Here is a 24,569-nt window from a genome sequence, read left to right as displayed (position 1 = left end):
GAAAAGGTTATAGGGAAGCCCCTACAGAAAGGAAGGTCTGCTTGTACACAATCCCCGGTCAGCTTCCCCATGCCTATAGGGACTGGGGGAAGTCCCCACTAGAAATTAGGGGCTGGGGGCTGCCTTCTAGAAGTGGAAGTGGTGGCTGCAGGGAGCCCCTACAGCAATGAGGGTCAGCAGTGAGAGAAGCTGGGGGAAACACCTATAGAAAACAGTGGCCAGCAGCTTGCTGTGAAAGGAGGACCATAAGAACTAGGGAAAACCCTACAGAATGGAAGTTAGTTACAGCCACAGCAGCTGGGGAGCAGTACCCTACAAGTGGAGGTAGCATGTTTAAGGACTGGGGAAACCCCTATAGAAACGAGGGCCTGGAGCAAAAACCTTGGCAAGTTTTAGCTTATAGTAGTATTTCTGCACTTGTGATTCATGTCTTGTAAGCTTTTATTTGAAGGACAATGAACAACTCTGAAACCCAAAAGATCAAACTACGTTCCCTCCCATTTACTAATCCTTCTTAAAGTATCCATTTCAGAGCTGATCAGTTGAGGAGCCATCCCAGATACATCCTGGATCACCTAGGCACATCCTGCACATCAGCTGCAAAATCAACTTCACAAAAAAGCCACAACAGCCACCTGGTCAGACCGTTGCACACAGGACACCAGGCAGGGTGCAGATCATTAACATCTCACAACACACCTAGTTGTATCCAGTTCGTGTTTAGTAATTTGAATACACACGCAAAGAACAGCAGCGATCCAAGCAGAACAAGAGGGTTTGCAACTTCTGCCAAGTTGTGTCAGAGATGGAGCTGTCCTTTCAGCAATGCAAGAGAAGATTTTCCACTGGCAGCCTGGTGCCACGCGCCGGGATGACCGTCTCGGAGAGGCCAGCTCCTGCACAAAGTTCTGAGTTTCTGGACCGCTCAATTTTCAGAAGGAGGGCTGTCATCAGGATCAAAGAACGATTTCACACGCCTGAGCAGTCGAGTAATAGGCGGCTGAACATCCCTGTACGTTATTACAGTTGTCACTTGAAATCCAAAAGGTGTTTCTTTAGTGAACACCTCCTTCCTGGGTCCTTGGTTTGCCTGAGGGTCTTGTTCATTCTCTAAAGAATTAGAAAAAAAGAGCATAGCAGTAAAAATATTTTGATCACTAAAGAGCAGCCACATAGGCATTCAGTCGTCATTTTGCTGCTTCTCAAATTCTGAGAATAGATAGCAAAGATCTGGTGACTGTGTAGACAGAAAAAGGGATCTACTAGGATAAGTTAGGTTGCTGGGCTAGTATCAATACTACAGCAGCAATTAACAACCTTAGTAAGCAGCAGGGGGCTGAGGATGAGCAGGAGGACAGGGAGAGCCTGTGGAACAGAACAGACCGTTCCAGTTGGAAGGGACCTACAACAACCATCCAGACCAACTGCCTGAGCACTTCAAAGCGGGTCAAGAGTTACAGCGCATTATCAAGGGCATTGCCCGAATGCCTCTTAAATACTGACAGGCTTGGGGCGCTGACCACCCCTCCTGGAAGCCTGTGCCAGCGCCTGACTCAGTACAGAAGTGCATCCTAACACCCAGTCTGCACCTCCCCGGCGCAGCTCTGAACCATTCCCACTATGCAAATGAAAGCAATGAACTGGAAAGGGTCCAGGTGCTGTTCCTGTCACCAGAGATGAAGCACAGGCTTCTCCTATCAACACGGCATCTTCCCTCCTCAGGGTGAGCCCCCCCGGGATGGCAGAAGCCCCCCCCGGTGCCCTGCCAGCTCACCTGTCCCAGGCGGCGCCCTCGCACCCGGCACCCACACAGCTCCCGGAGCCCCGAGGGGCGGCCGGGCTGCCCGGGCACTTCAGCGGGGGCGGGACCCGGCGCTGCCGCCCTCGGCGAGGGGACAGCCGGGCCGGACGGCGCCCTAGCCCCGCCCCTCCCAGCCGAGCCCCGCCCCTCCCAGCCAAGTTCCTTCCCTCCGCCAAGCCCCGCCCCCGGGCCAGGCCCTCCCTTCGGCCGCGCCACACCCCCCCGAGGTGACCTCAAGCGCCATCCTCGGCCTCAGGGCCGCGCCAGCCCGTACCGGACGCGCCGCCGGTCTCTGCGCCGCTGTTGCGGCTGTAGTGGATCATGGCGCCCACCATGGTCCAGCCGCCCACCGAGTACAGCAGCGCCGCCCGCGCGTTCCACAGGGCCGCCCGCATCGCTCCCCAGCAAGGGCCGCGCTCACTGCCCGGGCCCTGCCGCCAACAGGACGGCACGGGAAGAGCGCCCTGCGCGCATGCGCGCCGCCGCCGCGCCGGGAGCGCCGGGAAGATGGCGGCGGGAAGATGGCGGCGGGTGATGCCGGGAAGCTGTGCTCCTGGAAACCAAGGCGCCCGCCCGCGGCCGAGAACCGAGCTTGGGCAGGCGCGCTTGGCGGCTGAGGCGGTGTGAGGCGAGCCAGCTGGGCCATGGGCGCTCACCGCGACAGCGGCTTACCGGGCCGCAGCTGCATCGCCGCGCTGCCTGCCTGTTCCCAGGCCTGTTGGTGCTGTGCTAGGAGAGCTGCGAGGGGCTGATGTTCAGGCCCTGCAGTGACCCAGAGGCAGCGCTTCAGCATGCCACGGCCATTCTCAAAGCACTGGTGGTACCGGTCACCCCTTCCCTGTATCTGTGCAGAATGTTTTGACCATCTCCCTTACTTGTTCTGCACCACCTTAAAATTATTTTCAAAAGCATGTGCATACTCCAGCATTATGTTTTCAAAAATTGGAAGGAGGTGGGCCAAGTCCATCACACATACCACTAAATAGTAGTGCTCTTGCCCAGTTTTATTCATTACACAATCTCCTGTTGCTAAAAGACACCTTTTAAGAACACACAACATTAAAAATTAAGCTAAAACCCGTTAAAATCTTGTATTGGCTAAAGCATCCTTTAGCTCTAATTACAATGTATGAAAAATACAGAATACAGACAAAAAGGAATACAAATAAATTAATATCTAGAAGGGCCAAGTAAAAATCTCTCCCTGAATATTTATTTCATTTAATACTTAAAAGCCTTGGTCTTAAAGAGAGAGAAGGAAATGTAAATAATTGCTCTGCTTCTGTCACAAACATGATCAATGTAACTTCCATACTTGCTTCTCAGTTTGATCAAAGTCATGATGCACTTGAAACCGCCAGCTTTTTCAGATGGTCCATGAACACCTGGAGACTAACATCATCTGTCAAGATTGGAGCTCCTGATTCCTGCAGGAAAATAAAAAAAAATGAGCCTAAAATAGTGTTGTTGACACTGGAGACTAACTGAAAGCAAATCAGATGTCGGCACTCTGAACTAATTGCCTGCTAAATCAACCACGTTTTTTCCTGCAAAGGAGGGATACCTAGCAGAAAGATGCTACTCTGGGAACAGCACTGACGCTATCTTCTAGTGCAATCTGAACTAAGTTTCTTCTTTCTAAAGCATTAGAAATTCTGCTTCCCAAAGCTCTACACAAATTAGGTAAAGAACAAGGATATAAAACTCTAGTATTCTCAGATAAATTAGATCTATATGTAACCCTATGCTAGTTACTTTTTCCAGAATACTAAATACACTGTCACCTAAGAGTTTTAAATCGTATTTGTAGGGAAGGGTGAAGATACTATTTCTACATCAGTTCATCTGAAACTTGTAAGAACATATTCTACACCAAATTAACTGCTTCCCTCAATAGCAGCCACCACAGAAAAATTCTCCTGGTCTGCCTGTACGCCACATGTAGCTGGGGTACATGAAGGGAGATCAAAGGGGAAACATGCTCCTTGTGAGGACCACTCATCTCCTGCCACCAGACTGCTGAGGTACTGAGCTATTGTGGCAGCACCCCTATCTGGACAGCCATTCCTTGGATTCATTGAGAAAGAGCCCCAAAGTCAACTGGATGTTGCTGAAAACTTGAGAGGATTCAGTACAAGAACAGGAATATGAGTTTAGACATCCATGCTTGCAAACTATTCTGATCATCTTGTCATCTAGTACTCCTCACCGGTACTGTTTATCTTATCAACAACCACAGACTTGGGTAAGCAGGTTGAATAAAAATCTAACCTGCCTAAGCTTTAGAAACAAATCAGATTTATTAATCAGTCGTGTCTTTTAAAATGCTGCAATAATGCTGTAGCCTCAGCTGGTAATTCCATTATCAGATCCATTGGCACACAGAAATAACCTTGCTTCTTTGCACAGCAAAGCACTGTAAGGTTTTCAAGTCCTGTCACATACGTCTGCAAAAAGCTCTTAGGTAAGAAACAGAGGACAAACGTACCCTGCTCACCGTTTGTGGCCATGTGGCTGCTGCATAGACAAATATGTAAATGTACATTTTACAGCACTCCCAAACATGAGCAGCTCTTCCACTGCTTACCTGTCCCCATGCATAGAGGTTGTTGTGGGTCTGAGAAGGGTTCACTTTAGACAAGAGGAACCGGGCCTATTAAGACAAAACATCAGAGAACCAGTTTTGTAAAATGAGAGACCTGTTGGCTCCCCCAGGACCTCATACCACCTTAGATACATGACTAGCAATGTTACTCTGCTTTTGCAAGCAAGGTACCAATTTAACTTAAACAAGTTTCAAGTCCAGAACAGCCCTGCTGCACAGACAACATGTCTCCAAGAGGCACAGAGCGCTCTGCTACAGCAAGCGGCTCTCGCCTGGCAGGGCAGCTCTGGTTCCATGTGACACAGGCACGTCACCAGCACTGTCCCTCCCATGCCCCCACCCACTCTAGCAGACGACCAGCATAACACGGTCACATAAAAAATTAACACCCAATATTTGTTTTGGAGCATTAATTCCTGCCTCTTCACTGCTACAAAGAAGGCCAGGCACAGACAAGCACAGCACAACTGCAATTACAGGAAGAGCAAAAAATAGGAACTATTTTACATCCTCATTCAGCATTACAGAATAAAGGAACAGATGGTCAATCATTCAGTGTAATCGACTGTCCTAGCAAGCTAATTGCACTCCCTGTCCTGGGTAAGTGTAGATACAAAGCCAAATCATTTCTTTCCCACCTCTCTGGGAAATAAGATATTTAAGTTGGCTTTTTCTGTTTTTTCCCCATCTTCTGATTTCAAAAGCATATCCAGCAAGTGATTGGCTTATTAAAAGACAAAAGTTGTAGTAAACAGTCATGGAAAGATATGCAAGCTCTGTACTTTGGAGAGTTAAATTACCACTGTATTTAACTTACAGAACCATCCCTTAGCAAGGCAGAAAGACAGCTATTTGCTCTGTTCAGCAACAGCCCCTTACCTGACTGCCACCATGTTCAGTGTGGATGTAACGCGGCATAGGGAATCTAGTCTGCAAGATCTCCTGGGCATCATCCAGTGGGGCTTGCAGTAGGTGCTTGAAGTTTTCATATTCAGGCATGTCTTGGTAACCAGCTTTCTGCCACTGCGCAATAGTCTATTGACAGGACAGGGAGGAAGTGAAAAAATAATTAAAATGTCTGCAAGCCGCCCCTTTTCAACCTACATGTCTTTAGGCAGCAGAACGTTACACGTACTTCTGCTTACAGAGCACAGGGCAAACACACGCTTTCACTACTCTGGCAATAACATTATTTACTTTCTGTCCCTGATTTTAAGAACAGGCCACTCAACACAAAAGCTGGCAGCAGTTTGTGCAGTGCAAGAGCAATTCATTGAAAGTGATCTTCAAGCCTTTATCTTTCAGCCCATGCCAACACAGAAACACAAAGCGTTTATAAGTCACTGACATTCTGAATCTGATTTGGACTTAAATTAAGCAGCCATTGCCTTCCAGTATTTTCAAGGTACCGAACCATATGTACCTAGCAACTGTTCCATACAGTGCAGGTCACACGCTTAGCTCTTCCTTTGTCTGAATTTTACCCAGTTACTCAGCGTCTTGCCCTCCAACAGTAGGCAGAAACTGTTTAGAAGATTTACTGTCATTGTTGATATAAGTGTCCAACTCCTGTTCATGTCAATCGGCTGTCCCTGCTCACTTCTCAAAGGGATCAAATCCGATACGGAGTGAAGCTGGGGGCTAATAATGGAGCTGCCCTGAACCATAATGCCAAACTTCAAGCATTCTAATAACAGTCATTAAGTATCTTTTGACTAAGTAGCTTAGTCAAAAAAAAAAGGAAGAGTTAAAATGCCTCCCAAAAAGTTTTCACCAATAGGAATGTTTAGCCATAAGCCAAGATGGGTTTATTTAAACTACTGCAATCTGATGCCATGTTTATATAGAAGAAACTGGATGAAGGCCACTCCCCAAGCAGGACTATAAAGGATGTGAGGGGGAAAAATGGCACCAAAGAACAAGGAGATCTCCAAAGAAGCGGAAAGCAAGCTTCCTCTTCATCCCTTACCCCATAACTAGTCTAGGATGTGAGACATCCCTATTATCCAGCTACAGTAGCATACCGCCCTTACAAAACCTGACAGGACTGAAACACAGCTCTACAGCTCTGCATACTGAAGAGGCACTGGAAAGCCAAGGCTTGGGATATTGGTATAAATTGAATGTTTAGAAAAGGTCAGCACCTAAGCACTTAACTCAGTCACAATGGAAAGAATATAGGAGCAGCTGTCAAAAACATCCAGTATTTAAAAGCAAAAACTGGAAAAATTCATAACTGGTTTCTTTAAGAGCAGCAGTATTTAAGTATCAAAACCCAGCAACCAAGTATATCACATACCTGAAAATCAAACCGCATCTCTCTGCCCTGCTTAGTTTCAAGTTTCACTGGCCTTTTCCAGGTGTGGTAAGGGACCACCTTCATTACCAAGCTAACGTGACAGCTGTTATTCAGTGCAGAATATCCTCAGTGACTCCAGTAAGATTTTTTTGTTAACTCAGACAGTGGGGAAATTGTCTTAAAACCAGCAGCACATATACAATGTCATTATGCTAGCATGGGCTTTGCAAGCAGCTTATTTTATATCAACAGTGACACTGTCTGCCTGCGTGCAGGAGGGAGGGAGTGCAAATGGAGAAAGTGAAAGTATTTTACTGTACCTCACCAAGGTAGATAACTATCTGGAAGAAAGTATCCATCAGTAGGATTCTGTCGGGCAGAATACTGCTGCTGTCCAAAAGCACTGGCTGGGGAAAATAAAGAAGAAAGTCAAGTGCCACTAAGCCCTCAGAACTGTATTAACCTTCATGGCTGGCCGAAGTGCTTGCCCAGCCCTGCTCACATGTCTGCTCAGCCCACGCGAACGCCTTGCAGAGCACGCTTAGCCTCCCGCAGCACCCCTGAGTGGAGCAGCAGGTTATCAGCTATTGTATGAAGCGCAGAATGCCAGAGAGCAATTTCTATGGTTATCCAAGTCTAATTTGATATTATCTTTAAAAGTACCTCAAGAAAAACAAGGAATCACATGTGAACTCCAGCAAATGCTGCCAAGAAGGTTTCAGTGTTACTCCAGCAGCTCCTGCGTTTCTTTCCTGCCAGACGCACACTCCTTTTAAGGAGGCTGTCAGGATAAGGATATCCCTGTCTGTTCACTGAATACTTGTACCTAGTTAAACACTGCTGCAGAAACAACTGAAAACAGGCAGCTAGTGGGAGATTATGATCTGGAAGGGCTGAGGCTTGCTGACTTACACAGCAGAGATGGCAGCCTCTGGCAGAGAAGCAAAAGCGATACTGACAGCTGCAGGATCCACCATGCGTTGCAGGACAGGGGTTGTGGCTTGGATGGGGGGAGGTTGTTTTTGTTGGGGGGGGGGGGGGTGTTGGTCGTTTGGGGTTTTTTTAATCAAAGCTGTAAGCTTATTGAAAACACAATTCGTATGTTACACTGCCCCATCGCATCCTTTAATAATTACCTTGACTCAAAAAAATACATAAAGAGGCCTTGTTACTGAAAGAAGTTTGTTACTTTGACTGACTACTCATTATTTTGGATTGATCCACTTCTTCCTGTTAAAACAGGGGCTCACCTCAGGAGGTCCATGGAAAGAATAGGCATAAAGGATGGGCTGGATCATAATGAGAGACTGGGTCAGATCTTGCCTAGCAAAATGGTGACGGTAATAGGAAGATTCATCTGGACTGTTATTGAAGACCTGCAGGAATGGGGAGCGCCTCAGATGGAACATGAACTGCACCAGAAAGAAGCAAAAACAGAAATGTCAGCAAGTTGCCAAAACTTCTGCACCCCAGTCCAATCTTCCTGAACAATAAATTCTTTGGAAAAAAGTCTACCTCTTATTAACTCCTCAGGGTTTTTTCCTTAGCAGTCATTTGCAGCACTGAACTACAGGACCAGGCCCCCACGTTAAAAAAGCACCTGATCCTCCCACCTTGAATCTGACAAATGGCACAAGATACTTTATCGTCACTCTCACCCTTGCACACTCTTCCCATAGCTGTGAGAAGTGAAGTTCTTACCTGGGGATACAAAGAAAATGATTCTGACAATCTGAAGGAGTTGGGATCATCTTTGTTGTATTGTCCGAATTTCTGACACTGTTGGAAGCAAAATGGTTACTTTGGTTACCCGTCTCAACTCTCTCTCTCTCTTTTTTTTTTCTTTTTTTTTTTTTCTTTTTTTTTTTTTTTTTTAAGATTAACACCTGTTTGGGGTTTTTTTTTGAAGGTTGTTCTTTTGGTTGTTTTCAAACAGCAACCAAGGTATAAGCATGACAATAACAAGTAATATAAAATGCACAGGCTATTTCCCTTTAAGTCAGTGGTTTCTGTATCTTACTGGAATGAGAATGAGGATTCAATCTACTTACCTTTTTTTCGTGTATGTTAAATCTAGATTTGAAATTATCTAAGAATGAAAAGAATAGTGCTTCTAGTAGTACTCAATTTTTAAATCAGGGATACTACATTATACCTAAGCTGCGTTGTATGCTATGAAGCGCTTCTACAGCAACTCTACTTCCTTCTAGAGCAGCAGCAGACTGGCATTTCACCAACGGCCTCACTGAAAATACGAAGCATCAATGGTTTTAGCAATTTAACTATACATGACTGCACAATCACTTCAGCATGCAACATGCCTGTGTGTCTGTGCCAAAATCTTTATTTGATACTGGCCCTGTTTTTTCAGGGTCTGATGTGCCATATCTGTTGGTATCAACTGCACATGGGTGTTTGGACAAGACCAGAACCAATTTAGGCAATTCAGGCTTGTGAAATTCAAAGCAAGAGACATTATGAAGCTGCAGAAGCAATTACTACCCTGAACTTGGCACCGGTGAGCCCGCATCTGAATGCTGTGTCCAGTTTTGGGCTCCCCAGCACAAGACAGACACAGATATACTGGTGTGAGTTTAGCAGAGGCCACCAAAAACAAGGCTGCAACACCTCATGTAGAGAGGCTGAAGAAGCTGTTTTTATTCAGCTTGGTGAAGAGCGGGATCAAGGAGTCATACTGCTGTCTATAGCTACCTCACAGGTAGCTGAAGAATTGAAAATTCTGATGAGGGGAGGGAAGGGGAGGGGAGATGATCAAACATTGGAACAGGTTGTCAAGAGAAGCAAGACAAACTCCATCTTTAGAGATCTTCAAAATCAGCCGATCAAGACCTGGAGCAACCTGCTCTAACTTCAAAGCTGGCCCTACTTGGAGCAGAGGGGTTGAACCAGAGACCTCTAAAGGTCCCTTCCCATCTGCATTATTCTGTGTTCCCCTATCACTTTTTTAATCTCATGTTTAACACTTTCAGCATGATGGGATGCCTACCTACCCCATCACAAATTCAATGATCACACTGCTTTCTGAGCTATCACGTACTACAACTATGTGACCACGGTCAGAGCACAAATGAAGCAAGTCAGTCTGGAAAAAGATGCCGTTTTCATTTCCAGAGACCATTTTTACTAAAGTCAAGAATGCAGCCAACTGCATTCTACTGGCCTTACCAGTCTGATCAGCTGTCTGTCCAGCCATCGTAGAACATCAGGTCCCTCCTCAGATTCGGCTCTGTACACTCCCAGTCGGGCCATCAGCACAGCAGCTGCTTCCTGGTCAAATGCAGCTTCTATATGCTGAAGCTGACTCTGTGCATCTGCCCAACTATAGGGTTAGTAAAGGGTTAGTGCTACATGCATTCACCTTCAGCAAAACCCAAACAAGGTTCATCCTCCCTGTGCCAAGTGCTCTGCAGCCAACACATGCACCAAAAAGCGAGTAAAATTCCAGCACAGGCTGTGGCTTAAGTTTCTGCAAAAGAACTGGCAACAGATACTCACTTTCTGGCTATGGTGGTGACACGAATGCGTTTCTGCGTACTGGAGCTTTGATACTGAGTGACGAACTGCACTGCCCCTCTGCCTCCCTGCGGTATTGGTGCATTGTGCTGCAAATGAAACAAGGTGAGACTTCAAACAGGCTGGCTTTTCCGTAGCTCTGTCCACTACAGAGAACTCCAGGGCATCATTTCAGCAATCATCGAATAGTACAAATACAAGTGAGAGAAGGGCCAGAGAAAAAAGACACATCTGTTAGTGTTGTGCTTCCCAGCAGCCTTCAGAGTCAAGTGATGATGGGCCCATTTAATATTGGGCGTGACATTTCCTCAGCTTGTCCCTTAAAGGGTGGCAGCAACTTATCTCCACAGCAACTAATGTAAGAATGGCAGTACAAGATCTGAGCAAAGGTCCCACGAGTCCACCATCCTATTCCCAACAGTAACAAGCCCACACAGCAGAGAAGACAGAGGGTCACAAGTGGAATAGAATTCCTTTGGGGTAGCTTTCCCAGCGTCTAGCTGCCACATGCTTAGAAACTTCCCCAGCCAAAAATTGCTTGTGAGCCATCAAGCTGTTACAGTTTGGGGGACCATTTCTCCAAGAATGTGAAGGTATTTATATTTTCATTCACCACAGCACATACTGGCAAAAAGACAATTTCTTCTTTGTTAAATAAATACTATAGGAAGATGACAAGGAAAGAATGCAGGTTCTGTACAGAAATATTGGGCAATTTATGTATACAAAAAAAAAAAACCCCGACACTATTTCTTTGGCACAAAACACTTGGCTGCTTTGCAACCATCCATTTGCAACACAGGGGATGTCACTACATTTTCTGGCCCTGTAATAAATAGTTTGGTGCGTAACAAAGATGACCAAAAAGAGAAGCCAGGACTGACCTGATTTACCACTTCAAAGTAAATGGCCAGAGTTGTGCTGGGATCCAGACTACAAATTTTCCATTGAGATGTTCCTCCAATTCCAAGCTCCTGCACAGAATCAAAAAGAAAGCAACATTTTTATCCCCAGCAGCAGGTATGGCAAGCTTATGTTAAATTCTGATCAGAGGTACAAGTAATAGCAGACCTTCTAGATTGCTTGTCTTTTGGGTATGAATGAAGTTACTGAAGGCCATACTGTTAAAAGAAAACCTGATGGGGTAAGAATGTAAAGATTGTCTTTTCCTAAGGATGTTTCCAAATTGTACTTCTCCTTAAAAACTGACATTCCAGCTGAGCTGTAGGTCTAGGCAGAAACTTTGCACTGTTTATTTAATTCTTCATTAAAGACTTTTCTATGCCAGAAACTTACATTTTCAGAGACACATGGCCCTTTAGCATTCAGGGATATGCATGGTCCAATAGCTCCTGCAATTTTCAGCTCCCTGGAGGTCTAGAACAAGGTGGAAAAAAGTAAGTTTGGGTTTTTGGTTTTTAATCAGCTCAAATAGAATACACACAGACTAAATCAGTTTTCCTCAGCTTTGATCAGATAATGCGTACATGTGGCTGTGGGAAAGCAACTCTGAGCACTTTTCCAGATCACCTACTGCTACAATTAGTGAACGTAAGAGAATCTACACAGCCACATCTTAATAATGAAGACATACTTACAGTGACCAGGAGAGAGTATGAAACGCTCCTTGCTGAGTGAGGAGAGGCTGAGCTCAGCTGCCTATATTTATTTTTTTTTACAATAATTAAAAGGAAAAAGGAAAACCACAAAACCCACAAACTTAATAAGCTTCCAAACAAAAACACCTCCACTCACTCCAGTATGGTACTTCTTCCAAAACAGGCACTATGGCTGACCTCAAACATGTAGAATTTTCTACTTAAATTGACCTCTGAATGAAGAGCATTTGTATTTCCCAGTTAATGTCATCCAGTGAAACTAATCTCTCACCTTCACATCCAAATTTGCACCAAAAGCCATCCGAAATTCCCCATTGAACCCTTTGTTAAACACCCGCTGGAAGGTCTGCTTGAAGAGAGAAGTGTTGAAGGAGTCTCCCATCACCATGTGTCCTCTGGGAAAGAGGAAACGATACACAAGGGAACTGAAGTAACTGGGAACTAGAAGTAAAGCACAAAGGATACATCCCTCCAACACTCATGCATGCAAACACATGCAGGAACTGTTTTAAAGCATGTCTTTGCATAGGCAGAATTCACATCAGGGAATGCAGATATACGGATGCCTCCTCCAAAGCCAGGCATGTTAATGCTCCATCTTTGCCAGCTTGCTTTCTCAACTGTATTTTTTGCCATCCCTTTAGCTGCCTTAAAAATGCTCATGTTGCACCAGTTAGAAATAACTCAGGAAAGAGCTTTGCTCAGCCTGCCTTCTCTGCACAGGGCTGGAACCTGCCATGCTGCAGGCTATGGGTGCAAGGGTTTGTACTGTGCCTCCCCTAAGTGCCTTGGTAAACCCAGGCCTGGTCAGATGGAGCTCAGTAACGCAACTAACGGGGTTAAACTATCTCTCTTCTGCTTACTGAGCATTACGTGATTATTTACAAATACCTCATCTTTGCTCAAACCTTCCTTTCACTCCCTAGACACAGCAGACATCAAATGGCCAACAAGACAAGCCAAGTCCCCAAAAGGCTGGGCTTAGCAGACAGCATTCCTCACCAAGACCATAATGTTTTCAGCAATACGGAACACAGGCATTTAACCCTCAGAGATGTCACTTAAAACTAGACCCTCGGAAGTCAAGAAACCCTGGAGAAAGCACAAGTGAGCTGTTAAGCAGAGAAAATCTGGCCCACACAAGGAAAGCTTCTACCCACCATGCCTGACAGCCTGCTCTTCTGATGGCACTTCAGCCATGCACACACCACAAAGCACAGCACCTCTATCCTGTAAACTCCGGGAATACTTCCTATCTCCCAAGGAGGCAGAAGGCATTTGCAAAAGACATGTAGTACCGTGCTTTAGAATACCTTTCTCAAAGCAGGACTGCGAGTTTTCTACCAGCAGTGCTAATTCACATGCCGGTTTGAGACTTCAGAAATGTGGACTGGGATCAGGTGAAGTTTGCCATGTAATTCCTGGCAAATTCAAACCACAGTTTAGAACAGAACGATAACTATCTCACCCTTTTGCCCTGACAGCAAACTTACCTGCTTTCTGAACTATCGTCCCCATCAAAAACACCCCCAAACAAACAAACGTGTACCAACTTTGTGCTCTCTTGCTGTGAACATACCCTGTGAGGTTTGTACAACACTTCATCTCTAGCAGTCCAGTCTGATCCAGGGCGCAGGCATAGATGTCGATGCCATGCCCGTTGGCTGCAGCACGATTAGCCAGAGTCTCGTAGTGCTGGAGAAAACAAACATACACGCTGTTCAGGATGTCACAATGGGCAATTTTTCTCCTGCTCTCCAGCTGAGGCCAACACATGAAACACAAGGTACAAATCAAGCAACTACTAGTGCTGTGGTAACTAAAGAGCTGTTTGCTCTTACTGCTCTGCTAGAGCATGCTTCTCCCCGCTAGGATGTTTGCACTTGGATGAGTTTGAGCTGCATGTCACAAACACAGAGAGCACGAACTGCATGGGATCTTTGCCTGGGACAACTCAGCAGAAACCCAAAGGTTTCCTGGTGGCAGTTAAGAGAACAGGTGTCATATCGCTTTCGCCTAGCTGACAGAAGCATTTCACATCTGAAATTTTTACTATTTTAACTGTTGCTTCATATATCAAGAAGACAACAGAGGCTTTCTGAAAGCGACCAATTCTTAGAAGACAGGTTTTTCTCCTCACCAGAAGCAGATACAATGATGTTGATGAACAAACTGCATCCACTGTCAGCTAAGAAACAACAGTGAAATACTCCTTTTCCTGAGAAGGCACAAAGCCATGCCGGAGAAGTAACTAGGAGGAAGTCTTTTTTACTCTTCCCTTGACCATTCTCACAATTTAGCATACACAAAAGACTCAGGCACTTCAAGGAAAACCATGCAAATAACTGGACATACTGTTCCCACATCAAGAGAACACAAGTACGTTTAGTACGTTTGTTCCCTGGGGAAGGACCTTGGACAGCTGTCAACACAGCAGTGTACGTACATTTGTGTTACGTCCTTTCCCCGCATTTAGTGTTCTGACACTATTCAGTTTTTGGGTTTAAACACACCCGGTAGGCACTAGCACCTACTTTGGTGGCCTTCTTCATGAACCTTGCGTTGTCCTTCTCTATGTCATGCCAAGAACGTATGGGTGTTTTCAGTTCATCTCCTACCACCATGCCTGGTCCTTGTGTTGGTGGCCCACCTGTGAACAGCATTATTCTGGCCCCTGTGTTTGGAAATGTGCCCTAAAATAAAAATAAGAGACACATATCAGAGAGGGCAGAGGTGGCAGATAAGGAGAGAAAAAAGGGAGAGAAACTGATTAAATGGCAACAATGCTTCCTTTAGAGAAGCATCTGCACATGTTTCTGCAATGTCCTTAGGGACCTGTCTCTGCTAGAGACCACCCTGATAAACAGCAACGCGTTTCCTGACAGTCACAGCACTCTCAAGTTTAGACTCAACAACATCAAGCTTCACGTCTTCGTAACAAGAAGCAGGCTGTTTCTGTTCTTTTTACTTACAACTTGGATGACCCTCAGATAAACCCTGTGCATTGCATCACCTCCATGTGGCGACACAGAATCAGAGACCTTTAAACACCTGTGTATTTCACATGAGATGTAAACGCCCATCCCACTCTACACCAGCTGGTGCTAACACGAGTCAAATGCAAACTGCACCTCGGCAGCCCAATGTACCTGGGCCACAGACCAAGCTGGACTGACACCTGCATGTTTCAGCAAAGACCACCAGGTGCTTACTTTGACCAGCCCATTTCAACCAGCAGCACTAACCGTACCTCCAATAAGCCAACAGCAATCGAAAGAGCTACTCCAGTGGAACGTAAAGGTCTCTTTCCCTGGGTCACTGGCCACGGGTCCCTTTGCAGTTCTCCAAGCAGATCTGTTAAATTCATGTCAATCTTATGTACTGGCTGCAGAAACCTGCAAAAATTCAAATAAGATGTTTTCCTGCTTATAAGTTTAAAGAAGAAAGTGCCTCTTGGTTCCTGGCACGCATAAATTGCACTGAGACAGTTATCAGGAACAAAAAGTCACATGGCGTGTTTCCTTCTTACATCCAAACTTTCCAAGATAACAGGCCTGTGTAAAACAAAAAAGTTGATTAAAGCAAGATGTCAGGAACTGACAAGAAGATAAAGTCACATAAAACAGAGAAAAGAACTTCAATGTTGATTTAGTCTACCAACACATTGTCCTGGTTTCAGCTGAAAGTTAATTTTCTTCTTAGCAGCTGGTGCAGCACTGTGTTTCGGATTTGGTGTGAGAACAACGTCGACAGCGCACTGGTGTTTTCAGTTGTAGCTGCGTAGCGTTTATACTAAGCCAAGGACTTTTCAGTTTCTCAGGCCTTGCCAGTGAGAGGGCTGGAGGGGCACAAGAAATTGGGAGGGGACACAGCCAGGACAGCTGACCCAAACTATCCAGAGCGATATTCCATACCACGGGACGTCACTCTAAACTAGGGGGTTGCTGAGGCCTGCAAATCGCTGCTGGGGGACTGGCTGGGCATTGGTCAGCAGATGCTGAGCAACTGCATTGCACACCACTTTGTTTCCTTTCTCTTTTCCCTTTGAATTTCATTCCTCTCTCCTTTTCTTTCCTTTTCATTATAACTGTTGTTATTATTACTGGATTTATTTTATCTTATTTCAATTATTAAGTTGTTCTTATCTCAACCCTCGAGTTTAACATTCTTTCCCATTCTCCTCCCCATCCCCCAGGCAGGGGGGAGTGAGCAAGCAGCTGCGTGGTGCTTAGTTACTGGCTGGGGTTAAACCACAACACACACACAAGAGCTGCCACTGAAAAAAGAGAAAACTGTATTCTACAGAGGTAAATACCACTTTACTGTGCGGGGGTAACTGCTGGCCTGTCAATTGGGTTTTGGACTTGCTGGGACAGGGGTAGTAGGTGGTATGTAGGATTGTTATGCATAGACCAGGACCCTGTTGGCTGGTCAATCAAAAAAAACAGGCCCTTGCTCCAAATGACTCCTGAGCAATAGGCTTCCCAAAGACAGCTACTCTATGTTTTTCACGTAGAAATCCAGCCTGAATGGCAATCATGTTCTTGCAGCTGCAAAACCAAGACACTATAGAAGCCTAATACATTGCCTGCAGCACTAGTAAATCCTGTCCATACAGAGTCGCAGAATGGCTGAGGTTGGAAAGGACCTCTCGAGCATCCGGCCCAACCTCTTGCTCAAGCAGGGAACTTAAGTTAGGGGGTTTTCTCATCCTGTTATAATTTACCACTAGAATAGAAACGGAGGTTGAGAAGCGTGACCGCAAAGGGGCATAAAACCCCTGTCCTGCTCTCCGGCTGTACTGGGGCAGCTTACCTGCTTGAAGTAACAGGTTGCTCTGGAGTTTGAAGAGGTCTTCCCTGTTGAATGGGGACAGCCGGCCTTGAAAGCCCAAGCATATCCTAGAGAACAGTAAAGAGAAGGCAGAGGAGATGTGCTATTCAAACACTAAACGTTATTTGCTGTCAAGCAGTATACCCTGAGGCCTGCAATACTGTAGCATTAAATATATTAAAATCTGTGAAATTACTAATCTTTGCAGTCCCATTAGAAATGGATCAATGGGTCCATTACGTAAGATACACAAACTCTATCCTGGACAATGTTCCAAGGAATTTACAAGGGAAAAAAAGACAGAGCAGACACTGGGAGGGAAGCAGACTAACGGTTAAGAGCACTGAACCCTTCTTCCTCCCCAAGAGCCCAGCGCTCAAAAGACCCGTAGTGGTGTCAACAGAGCTAAGAGAAACAAGCCACTGGCCTAAGAGATGGCAGAACATACCTGTATTTGCTTAGCCGTCAGGTCCTTTGTGCCCCTGAACACATAGCTCTTGGAAATCCCTTCACAGCTCAGCTCGTGAACCTGGACCATTCTGCCAAAAGTGACAAGCCCCACCAGAGCATCGGCAGGCAGCAGACTTAGGGACATCTGGAGGGACTCCTTCAGCGCCTGCAAGTCCTCCTCTTCCAGACACATGTCAACAACATAGAGGAAGATCAATGGTGTCTGCGGACCTCGCTGATGTGGAAAGAGATTCATTTACTAGGTGTGTGCATATGCCGGGTGACACTTTATAACTCCAGCCAAGGAATAAAATGACCCCTACCTCAAGCACCTTGCAGAGATGTTACTTATTTGCATTATCTTATGTAAATCTAATACATACATAATCTGTCACAAACAAGACAATTCTGGAGGCTTCAAACTTGCCTATGATTCATTTACCTGCACTATATATTCAATTGTTGAAAAGTGAGGCATAAGCTCTGCTGGTTGATTGACCTCAGATATGCCTGCATATGCGGGAGGGAACTGAAAAAGAGAACAAAAAATTAGGACAAGGAAGTCGCAGGACAGAAATATAGGGCCCTCCTCTGCAGTACAGATGCCACCCTGCTCGTGATGTGGTTATTCAACTCTTCATTTACTGCCACTGCACCAACCTGATTAATTCATGATGAGAGACTCATACTCTATTTTCCCAAGCACAGACAAGTGGTCAGCAGTATGGACAGCTGCTCAATTCAGTTTAAATAAAAGGTAGGACTAAAGCAGCAACTATGCATTAGCTGAAATTCATTTAGCCACATGACTGTTTCTGATAGCAAAAGGCTACTCAAATCTAATTAATTTCATATTTGGCAAGAACAGTAAACATCCAGTGCAAAAACCACACTGGAAACACACAGGACAAAATAGCATTTTTATCGCCTTCCCATGCCCTGCATGCTGGTAAAATCACCGGCAAAACTGAACAGAACATAGATGAGATGTCAGGTAAAACAGACACATTAACAAGTGCTCTGGCCTGGGTTCAGCAAGAGAAAAAGACCAAGGGAAGGAATCTCAAAAAGTGGAATTCATGCTTGACATCCTTTGTCAGCAGAGGCCATCAATAAAATGTTCACTGAAAAGATAGAAGGGCTGATACTTTTTCCAACTTACCTGATTTCTCTGAAAACAGAAGTTACAAGCCCAGAGCTTGGCCCGATAGTCAACTTGGCTGCGAGGGAAAGATGAGGCATTAGTATTAACTACAGGAACAGTTTTACAGCACAGGTTCATAATTATCCATGCTGGTTCACAGCACTGAGGAAGAAACAAGAGTAACAGACACTCCAAGTAGAACGACAAGAGTTTTAGGGATTCAGACTCTTGTTCTATTGCCAGAAAGTCCATTAGCTCATTCAGCCCTGCCACTTCCAGGCTTGTTGGCATGACAGACCACTGACAGCTCTCTGGAGCTTAGCCTTTGGCAGACAAAGACTTGGGTCTAATAATTTTTTCAGTACACTTGGGCTTATCTTGGTCATTTTATTGTTTGTACAGCTGTAGCACACAAGTACTCCAGTTACAGAGCAGCAGGAGCCACTCACCCAGATCCTGCACAAACACTGAACAAACAGGCTGTTCCCTGCCCCAGAGGGTTTACCCTCCTCAGCCCATTACAACATCCTGTAACTGCTGGTGCAGTAAAGCCTGGCCATATTCTTATTTCATGGGCTCGATCTCATTTTACTTCTTTACTGTCCTTCCCTGCTTTTTCTCAGCCCAGTGCTACACTCCAAATATGTATGATCACTACATAATTTTGGGACTGAGATTATTCCTCTTAAATTCTCAGCAAAACTTCAAAGAAAACCTTGAACTCATACTGGAACTGCCCTAGAAGCAGCAGGACGTGTAGGAAGCAGAAAACCCAGTGAACATCACAGCCCACAGGACAGTTATGAGTGGCACCTTTGTTTATTTTTTTTTCATCATTCACCACAAAATTCTCTGGAATGGTAACAGGATTGGTGGCCATTTCCATACCGTCTCTGCATTAATAGCCTCCCAAAGGCACTCCTCTCTCCTCTGGTTCCAGCAGCTCTAGTAACAGACTGGCATTCAACGTATCGCATTAGGCACCCAAGGATTTTAACAAAAAAACACTACATCTAAATTAAAGAGGCTGCCAGGCACTGGGCAGAGAAAAAGGGGAATAAGGGAGCAGTGAAGTTAAAATAAAAACTAGGTACTATCCAGCCTCTCTTAATATGCCCAGCCAAGAAATTCTTACCAGAGTGGGTTGAGCACTGCTTTACAAGTCGGCCTGCTACAAAGCACCGGTTCATACTGCACGGGCGGCAAGTCCAGACGCTCCTTCAGTGGGGTCAGAAGACAGGCCAGGGGGACAACCATCCTTGTGGCCTCCAGCCTGCTGGAGGGCCACACATTCCAGCTGAAACGCACTCCATCACGCTCCTCATTTTGCTGGATGAACTCCAGATACGTCGCCATGGGATCGCAGAAGCTCTGAAAGGATGCAAGCAACACGTTTCAGGCAACAGTCACCTGTTTGGACAGCAGTCCTGCAAAGGAGGTCAGTAGATCAACTACATGTAGGCACAAGACATTGCAGGACAAAGCTAACATGTTACAATGAGTTAATCCAATTATCAAATGAACCATGTGACTACATTAATCTCTTCTGTCCAGGGCTCTCATCAGCATTCCAGACAATTAAAACACCACTAAATCCAATGAAGAAACAAGGAAATCCGACACTCAAAACCAGAATGCAAGCTTTTTTTCCCTTGCAATCCACATTTAACATCCAATACCCACTCAGCCTCATGCTGGTCTCAAGGCAATCCTGCCTGACTCAGGTCTGTAAAGGAAAACAGGTCAAATTTGCAACATATCCTGAAGCCCTCGGCTAAAACCTTGGGGGGAGAAAAGGAGGCCAAGTCTCAAACCAAAAGACTCGTCACGAATGTCACCCAGCTGCCAGTCTGACCTGCTCACAGATGAGAAGAAGCACATGACAAAAAGGTCAAAAAAAGGTCTGTGCAGGGCACCATATCCCACTCCCAGTAAGGGAGGAATTGAAAGTCCAGCAGACTTCAGAGAAGACACACTATTCAAGGAGCGACATCCCCAACACACCAGAGAGGTCACTCTGCATGGCCTTACTGAACTCTTCAGAGTCAGATGTGAAGAAGAGCACCACGATTGTCATTACCTTTGATCTCTCTGACAAAAGAAAGGACAAGCCTACTGAAATCTCTTGTCGAATTCAGCCCACAAAACCCACACAGCACTGGCAGCAACTCACAGAGCCAAGAGCAGCAGCACCACGAGCTGCTCAAGCCAAGGAAACAAGAGGTTCACCTGCAGCTGGAGATGCTCCAGGTTTACCTTACTTCTGGTGCTCACTGCAGCAGGAGATTCAGGAGGGCCATAGCTATGAGAAATCAGAAGCATCACCTCCCCCAGAGGAAGAGAAGTTGTGAGGTAACACTTTCCTACAGACCTCCAAACTCACTGATGTTTTCTTCATCCTTGCTATTAAGGATGTAAATCAAGCTCACAGGGAACTGCTGTGTATTTCCACCCCCACCTCTGGATGGACAAGCAGGAGGATTTAGCAACACACACCCACCACCACACATGGCTCTGTCACAGTAGAAGTCAGAGCTGAGCCTCCCTGTAAAAGATCCCACCCATCAGAACAGCCAGACAAACACCTGACATCTCAGGTATGCAGCACAACCCACCGCAGTGTAATTTACTCCGTGTCCCTCCAGCTGCAGCTCAGCACCACTCCCAGGCCCTGGGCCGAGCCCCCATTGCCTGGCTGGGTTTGGCACGGGCTGTGGCCCTGCTCTGGGGTCAGGATGGCAGGAGGGGAGGCATGCCCCCCTCAGCGAGGGCTGCGCAGGGCCAGTTTAGGTGCCTGCACCATCCGCCAGCCACCAGCACAGGGCTCTCCAGCCCCAGTTCCGCAGCGACCTACGTCCAGGGCCTGTCCCAGCAGTGGGGAGGCCCAAATCCCCCATCCAGGAGAGCAGGGACCTTCCAAAGCCTCACACGGGAGGGGCGGCAGTGTTCCCGTCTCTGTATGGGATCTGCTGTAGGGCACAGTGCTGAGCCCCACTCCTTCCAGCAAAGCGACACTGCTGCTGCTTCCCAGCAGTGCTGCGGGGAACGCCACAGACCACCCAGCCACCGTCCTGGGCACAGCTCCCAGGGGACACGGCAGGTCCCCAGCCCTTCGCCAGGCTGCGCACAGAGGACGCCGCAGATCCCCAGCAAAGCCATAGGGGCCACCCCAGACCCCAACGCTGCTGACCCCCAGCCCGGCCACGGGGTACAGCACAACGCCCCGCACTGCCGCAGGCGGAGCGCGGACCCTCGGCGCGCAGGGGACGCGGCTGAGCCCAGCCCTGCCCCGAGGGCCCCCGCCGCACAGCCCCGGGGACACTGCCGACGCCTGGCCCCACAGGGGACACGGCGGAAGCCCCGTGCTGCGTTACCGCCACGCAGGCACAGCCGCAGGGGTCACCGAAACCCTCCCCAGCACCCCTCAGGGGACACCACTGCCCCCCCAGCCCCTCCCATGGAGAACACCACTGTCCCCCCGGCCCCTCCTGTAGGTGACACCACTGACACTCACTCCCTGTAAAGGACACCACTGCGCCCCCCAGCCCCTCCCGTAGGGGACACCACAGCCCCCCGAGGCCCCCCTCACAAGGGACACCACTGACTTCCACTACAGGGGACACCACCGTCACCCACCCGCCGCCACGGGAGACATCACTAACCACCCCCCAGCCTCCCCTCTGCGGGGACACCACCACCGCAGTCCCCAGGACAGCCACAGGGGACGGGAACCCCCGGGCCCCCCCGCCGCTCCCACCTGCCCGCGCCGCGCCGCTCCCCGCCGCCGCTCTCCCGGCAGCCCCCGCGCGGGCAGCACGGCCAGCTCAGCCTTACGGCGTGCCCGCAGGCAAGATGGCGGCGCCAGCACGCCCCACCCGCTCCCGGCGCGGCTCCGCCGGCACCTTAGCTCAGGGCACGCCCACGCTCCGTGCTGAAGGCGAGGAAGCGGCGTGACCCTACCAAGCATGGCGGGGCGGCGGCGTCATGGGGGCCATCTTGGCTAAGGGTGCCAGGTGCAGCGTTGGGACGGAGACCAGCGCGGTGCCCCTACTAAATATGGCGGGGCGGCGTCGCCTTCCGCACTGGTACAGGGCGGGCAGCTGCGGGGCGGGGAAGGCGGCATCCCTCAGGGCCCTCGGTAGCTTTGCGGGGTGCTGCTGTGGCAGCAGAGGGAGAAGCTCCTAGGAAGAGGTTATAAAAACCAGTTTATTCATAACATAGACACTTTAAAAAAAAACAAAACTGCAAGGCCCAAGCAGCCTCATCTTTGCCTCAGCTTCCCTCGCAGGCTGGAGGCGCTTCCCAGGCAGGGTGGCTCAGCGATGTGCGCCAGGCTGAGCCACAGGGCCAGTGGTGCAGCTGTGAGAAACTATAGACTAGGGTATTGTTTATTAAGATTTATGTTAAGCCCAATGTAAAGGTCAGACAGCAAAAGATATGAAATCGCTTATGCAAACTAAAACAGCCACCAGATAGCGCTTGTGCAAGATAAGATAACCACCAGATGTCCAGGAACCGACAGAAACAGGACAAACAACCCCATATAAGGACATATGAGTGAGGGGTCAACTATGGGACGAAGGAGGAAGACTTCTTACTTCGGCCTCAACGACCACCAGGAGGCAGAAAACGACCCCCTAACAACAACTGAAGCATGCGCAGAGTACCTCCACTACCTCATGAACACGGGAGTAAAGATGTATAAAAAGGGACTGTTTGAGCTGCTCAGCACAGCAGTTGGCGGAGCGCAGACTCCCCTGCCGTCCAGCACTGTCTTTGCTCATATTCTACTTGCTATAATTAATAAAATTTTAATTGGATTATGATCCATTGTGGTCTCAATTTATAACACAGCCAAGCCAGGAGCCAGCAGGGCCGTGAAGCGAACAGTACACCACCACCAGCCAGGTGTGGTTTGCTCCTGTAATAAGTAACTAAAGGTAATTTGCTGATCAACCAAGTTAAGCAAGAGGAAGGAACCCATCGTGGTGGTCTTAAGAACTTCCTGTTTAACAAGAAGAGACATGTCCACAATGTTATCTTGCTACACCAAACATGGGAACGTCCTGTCTGACAAGAAACCACAATAACAGAAGCAGCAGAGGGGCTACTGAAGGTGTCAGAAGCGACCTCGGGGAAGATAAAAAGAGCTGCTCAGCTTGCTTGAATTTGCACACCGTTGGTGGAGCAGGAGACTCCCCGGCCGCCCAGCGCTGTTTTGCTTACTTGTCGCTTGCTTTAATAAATCACATTTTCTAATTGGCCCGTCTCTGTCATTTAATGGAACAGGTAAACTATAACACTCCGAGGACACACAGCCTTCCCGCACACCTCACGCCCTGGGTGCTGCAGCCTGCTTTCCAACATGCCTGACCACGGTAAATCGGACGTTCCTCGCTGTGCCCAGACAAGACGCGGGAGGCTGGCTTGGGGCCACAGTGGTCCGTCACTCCGTGAGGAAAGCTGTGCCCCAGCCTGCCAGGATAGCCCCGGTGCCCAGACCCCTGGCGAGGATGGGTCCAGGGGTGGCCACAATACCCAGAAATACAACATGCTGCCTGTGGCTGTGTGGTAGAGGGTTTGATACGGAAAAATCAGAGACAAAGCTCTCTAATGCTCAGCTTGGAGCGTTAGAAAGCAGGCATGCTTTATTTTCAGTGCTGGGTGCATGGGGGATAAGTTCTGCCCAGCATGTACCCTGACTTTGATCACTGTGCATCTTTATATAGCTGATCTGTACATATTAATGACATGTCTGAGAAACTATTAGCATATTCATTACAGTTCTAAGAACTATTATATCTATACTTTTACTGCACATGTGTGGCCTGATGGGTCAGGGGTCCTCTGGTGGGCATTGGGACATCTTCATTCTTTCATCATCCTCTTCTTTGGCATCTTCCTCTTCTTCTTCTTATCCTTTTCATGACCATCTCTTCTTCTGGCCATGTTTCAGTACTCTCGGTTCATGTCTTGGTTTCAGACCAGTTCTTATCTACTTAGTAGCTAAACTATATAATGCAGCATTCTACTAGTAGCTAAACTACATAATACAGCGTTGTACAGCTCAGCTATGTCATGAATACATAGTTGCAACATTTACAGTTAAGCACACTGGTAAAATTCCTCCGGTATCTGTTTGACCAGGTCTGACTTGCCCCAGAAATTTGTCTGTGCCTTGAAACAAGATACACATGTTCCCTCTGTCACTGCTTGCTTCTCTCGTTGCTTCCCACAGTCTCTTCTGAAGCCAAAGCCTGTTCCTAGCGAGGCTGATGACATGA

At 47.4% G+C, this 24,569-nt stretch overlaps 2 protein-coding genes across 4 annotated transcripts; both read right to left on the bottom strand.

The window, feature by feature from the left end:
- Positions 1-423: 423 nt before the first annotated feature.
- Positions 424-2,265, bottom strand: SMIM26 (small integral membrane protein 26). The gene is made up of 2 exons (XM_056357178.1): positions 2,076-2,265; positions 424-1,110 (listed from the first exon to the last, which is right to left on the bottom strand). Exons 1-2 carry the CDS (start codon positions 2,194-2,196, stop codon positions 926-928), a joined length of 306 nt encoding a protein of 101 aa, XP_056213153.1. The 5' UTR covers positions 2,197-2,265; the 3' UTR covers positions 424-925.
- Positions 2,266-2,784: 519 nt separating this feature from the next.
- On the bottom strand, positions 2,785-22,184 carry SEC23B (SEC23 homolog B, COPII coat complex component). Of its 3 annotated transcripts, none has more exons than XM_056357174.1 (20): positions 22,043-22,184; positions 19,421-19,656; positions 18,304-18,361; positions 17,584-17,670; positions 17,140-17,376; positions 16,674-16,759; positions 15,109-15,253; positions 14,393-14,551; positions 13,438-13,553; positions 12,130-12,253; positions 11,536-11,616; positions 11,124-11,213; positions 10,222-10,328; positions 9,892-10,045; positions 8,407-8,484; positions 7,956-8,117; positions 7,026-7,112; positions 5,286-5,441; positions 4,389-4,454; positions 2,785-3,228 (listed from the first exon to the last, which is right to left on the bottom strand). In XM_056357174.1, exons 2-20 carry the CDS (start codon positions 19,639-19,641, stop codon positions 3,139-3,141), a joined length of 2,304 nt encoding a protein of 767 aa, XP_056213149.1. In that variant the 5' UTR covers positions 19,642-19,656; positions 22,043-22,184; the 3' UTR covers positions 2,785-3,138. The 3 variants fall into 3 exon arrangements, with proteins under 3 accessions (XP_056213149.1, XP_056213150.1, XP_056213152.1); XM_056357175.1 differs by having other exon boundaries at positions 19,421-19,712; positions 22,043-22,176; XM_056357177.1 differs by lacking the exon at positions 22,043-22,184 and adding an exon at positions 20,317-20,337.
- Between the last annotated feature and the right edge of the window lie 2,385 nt (positions 22,185-24,569).

The sequence above is a fragment of the Falco biarmicus genome, chromosome 12 (assembly GCF_023638135.1).
Source record: "Falco biarmicus isolate bFalBia1 chromosome 12, bFalBia1.pri, whole genome shotgun sequence".
In the NCBI taxonomy this organism is placed as follows: Eukaryota; Metazoa; Chordata; class Aves; order Falconiformes; family Falconidae; genus Falco; species Falco biarmicus.
The sequence above is the reverse complement of the archived record's forward strand: the minus strand, read 5'-3'. Positions and strand labels throughout refer to the sequence as shown.

Bases quoted from the DNA above. Each gene is read 5' to 3' on its own strand.
- SMIM26 (XM_056357178.1), bottom strand. From the start codon at position 2,196: ATGCGGGCGGCCCTGTGGAACGCGCGGGCGGCGCTGCTGTACTCGGTG. The intron at 1,111-2,075 runs GTACGGGCTGGC...CTAATTCTTTAG, and splicing joins AGAGACCGGCGGCGCGTCCG to AGAATGAACAAGACCCTCAG.
- SEC23B (XM_056357174.1), bottom strand. From the start codon at position 19,641: ATGGCGACGTATCTGGAGTTCATCCAGCAAAATGAGGAGCGTGATGGA. The intron at 13,554-14,392 runs GTAGGTGCTAGT...TGTTTTCTCCAG, and splicing joins TCATGAAGAAGGCCACCAAA to CACTACGAGACTCTGGCTAA. The intron at 3,229-4,388 runs GTAAGCAGTGGA...ATTTTCCTGCAG, and splicing joins ACCTCTATGCATGGGGACAG to GAATCAGGAGCTCCAATCTT.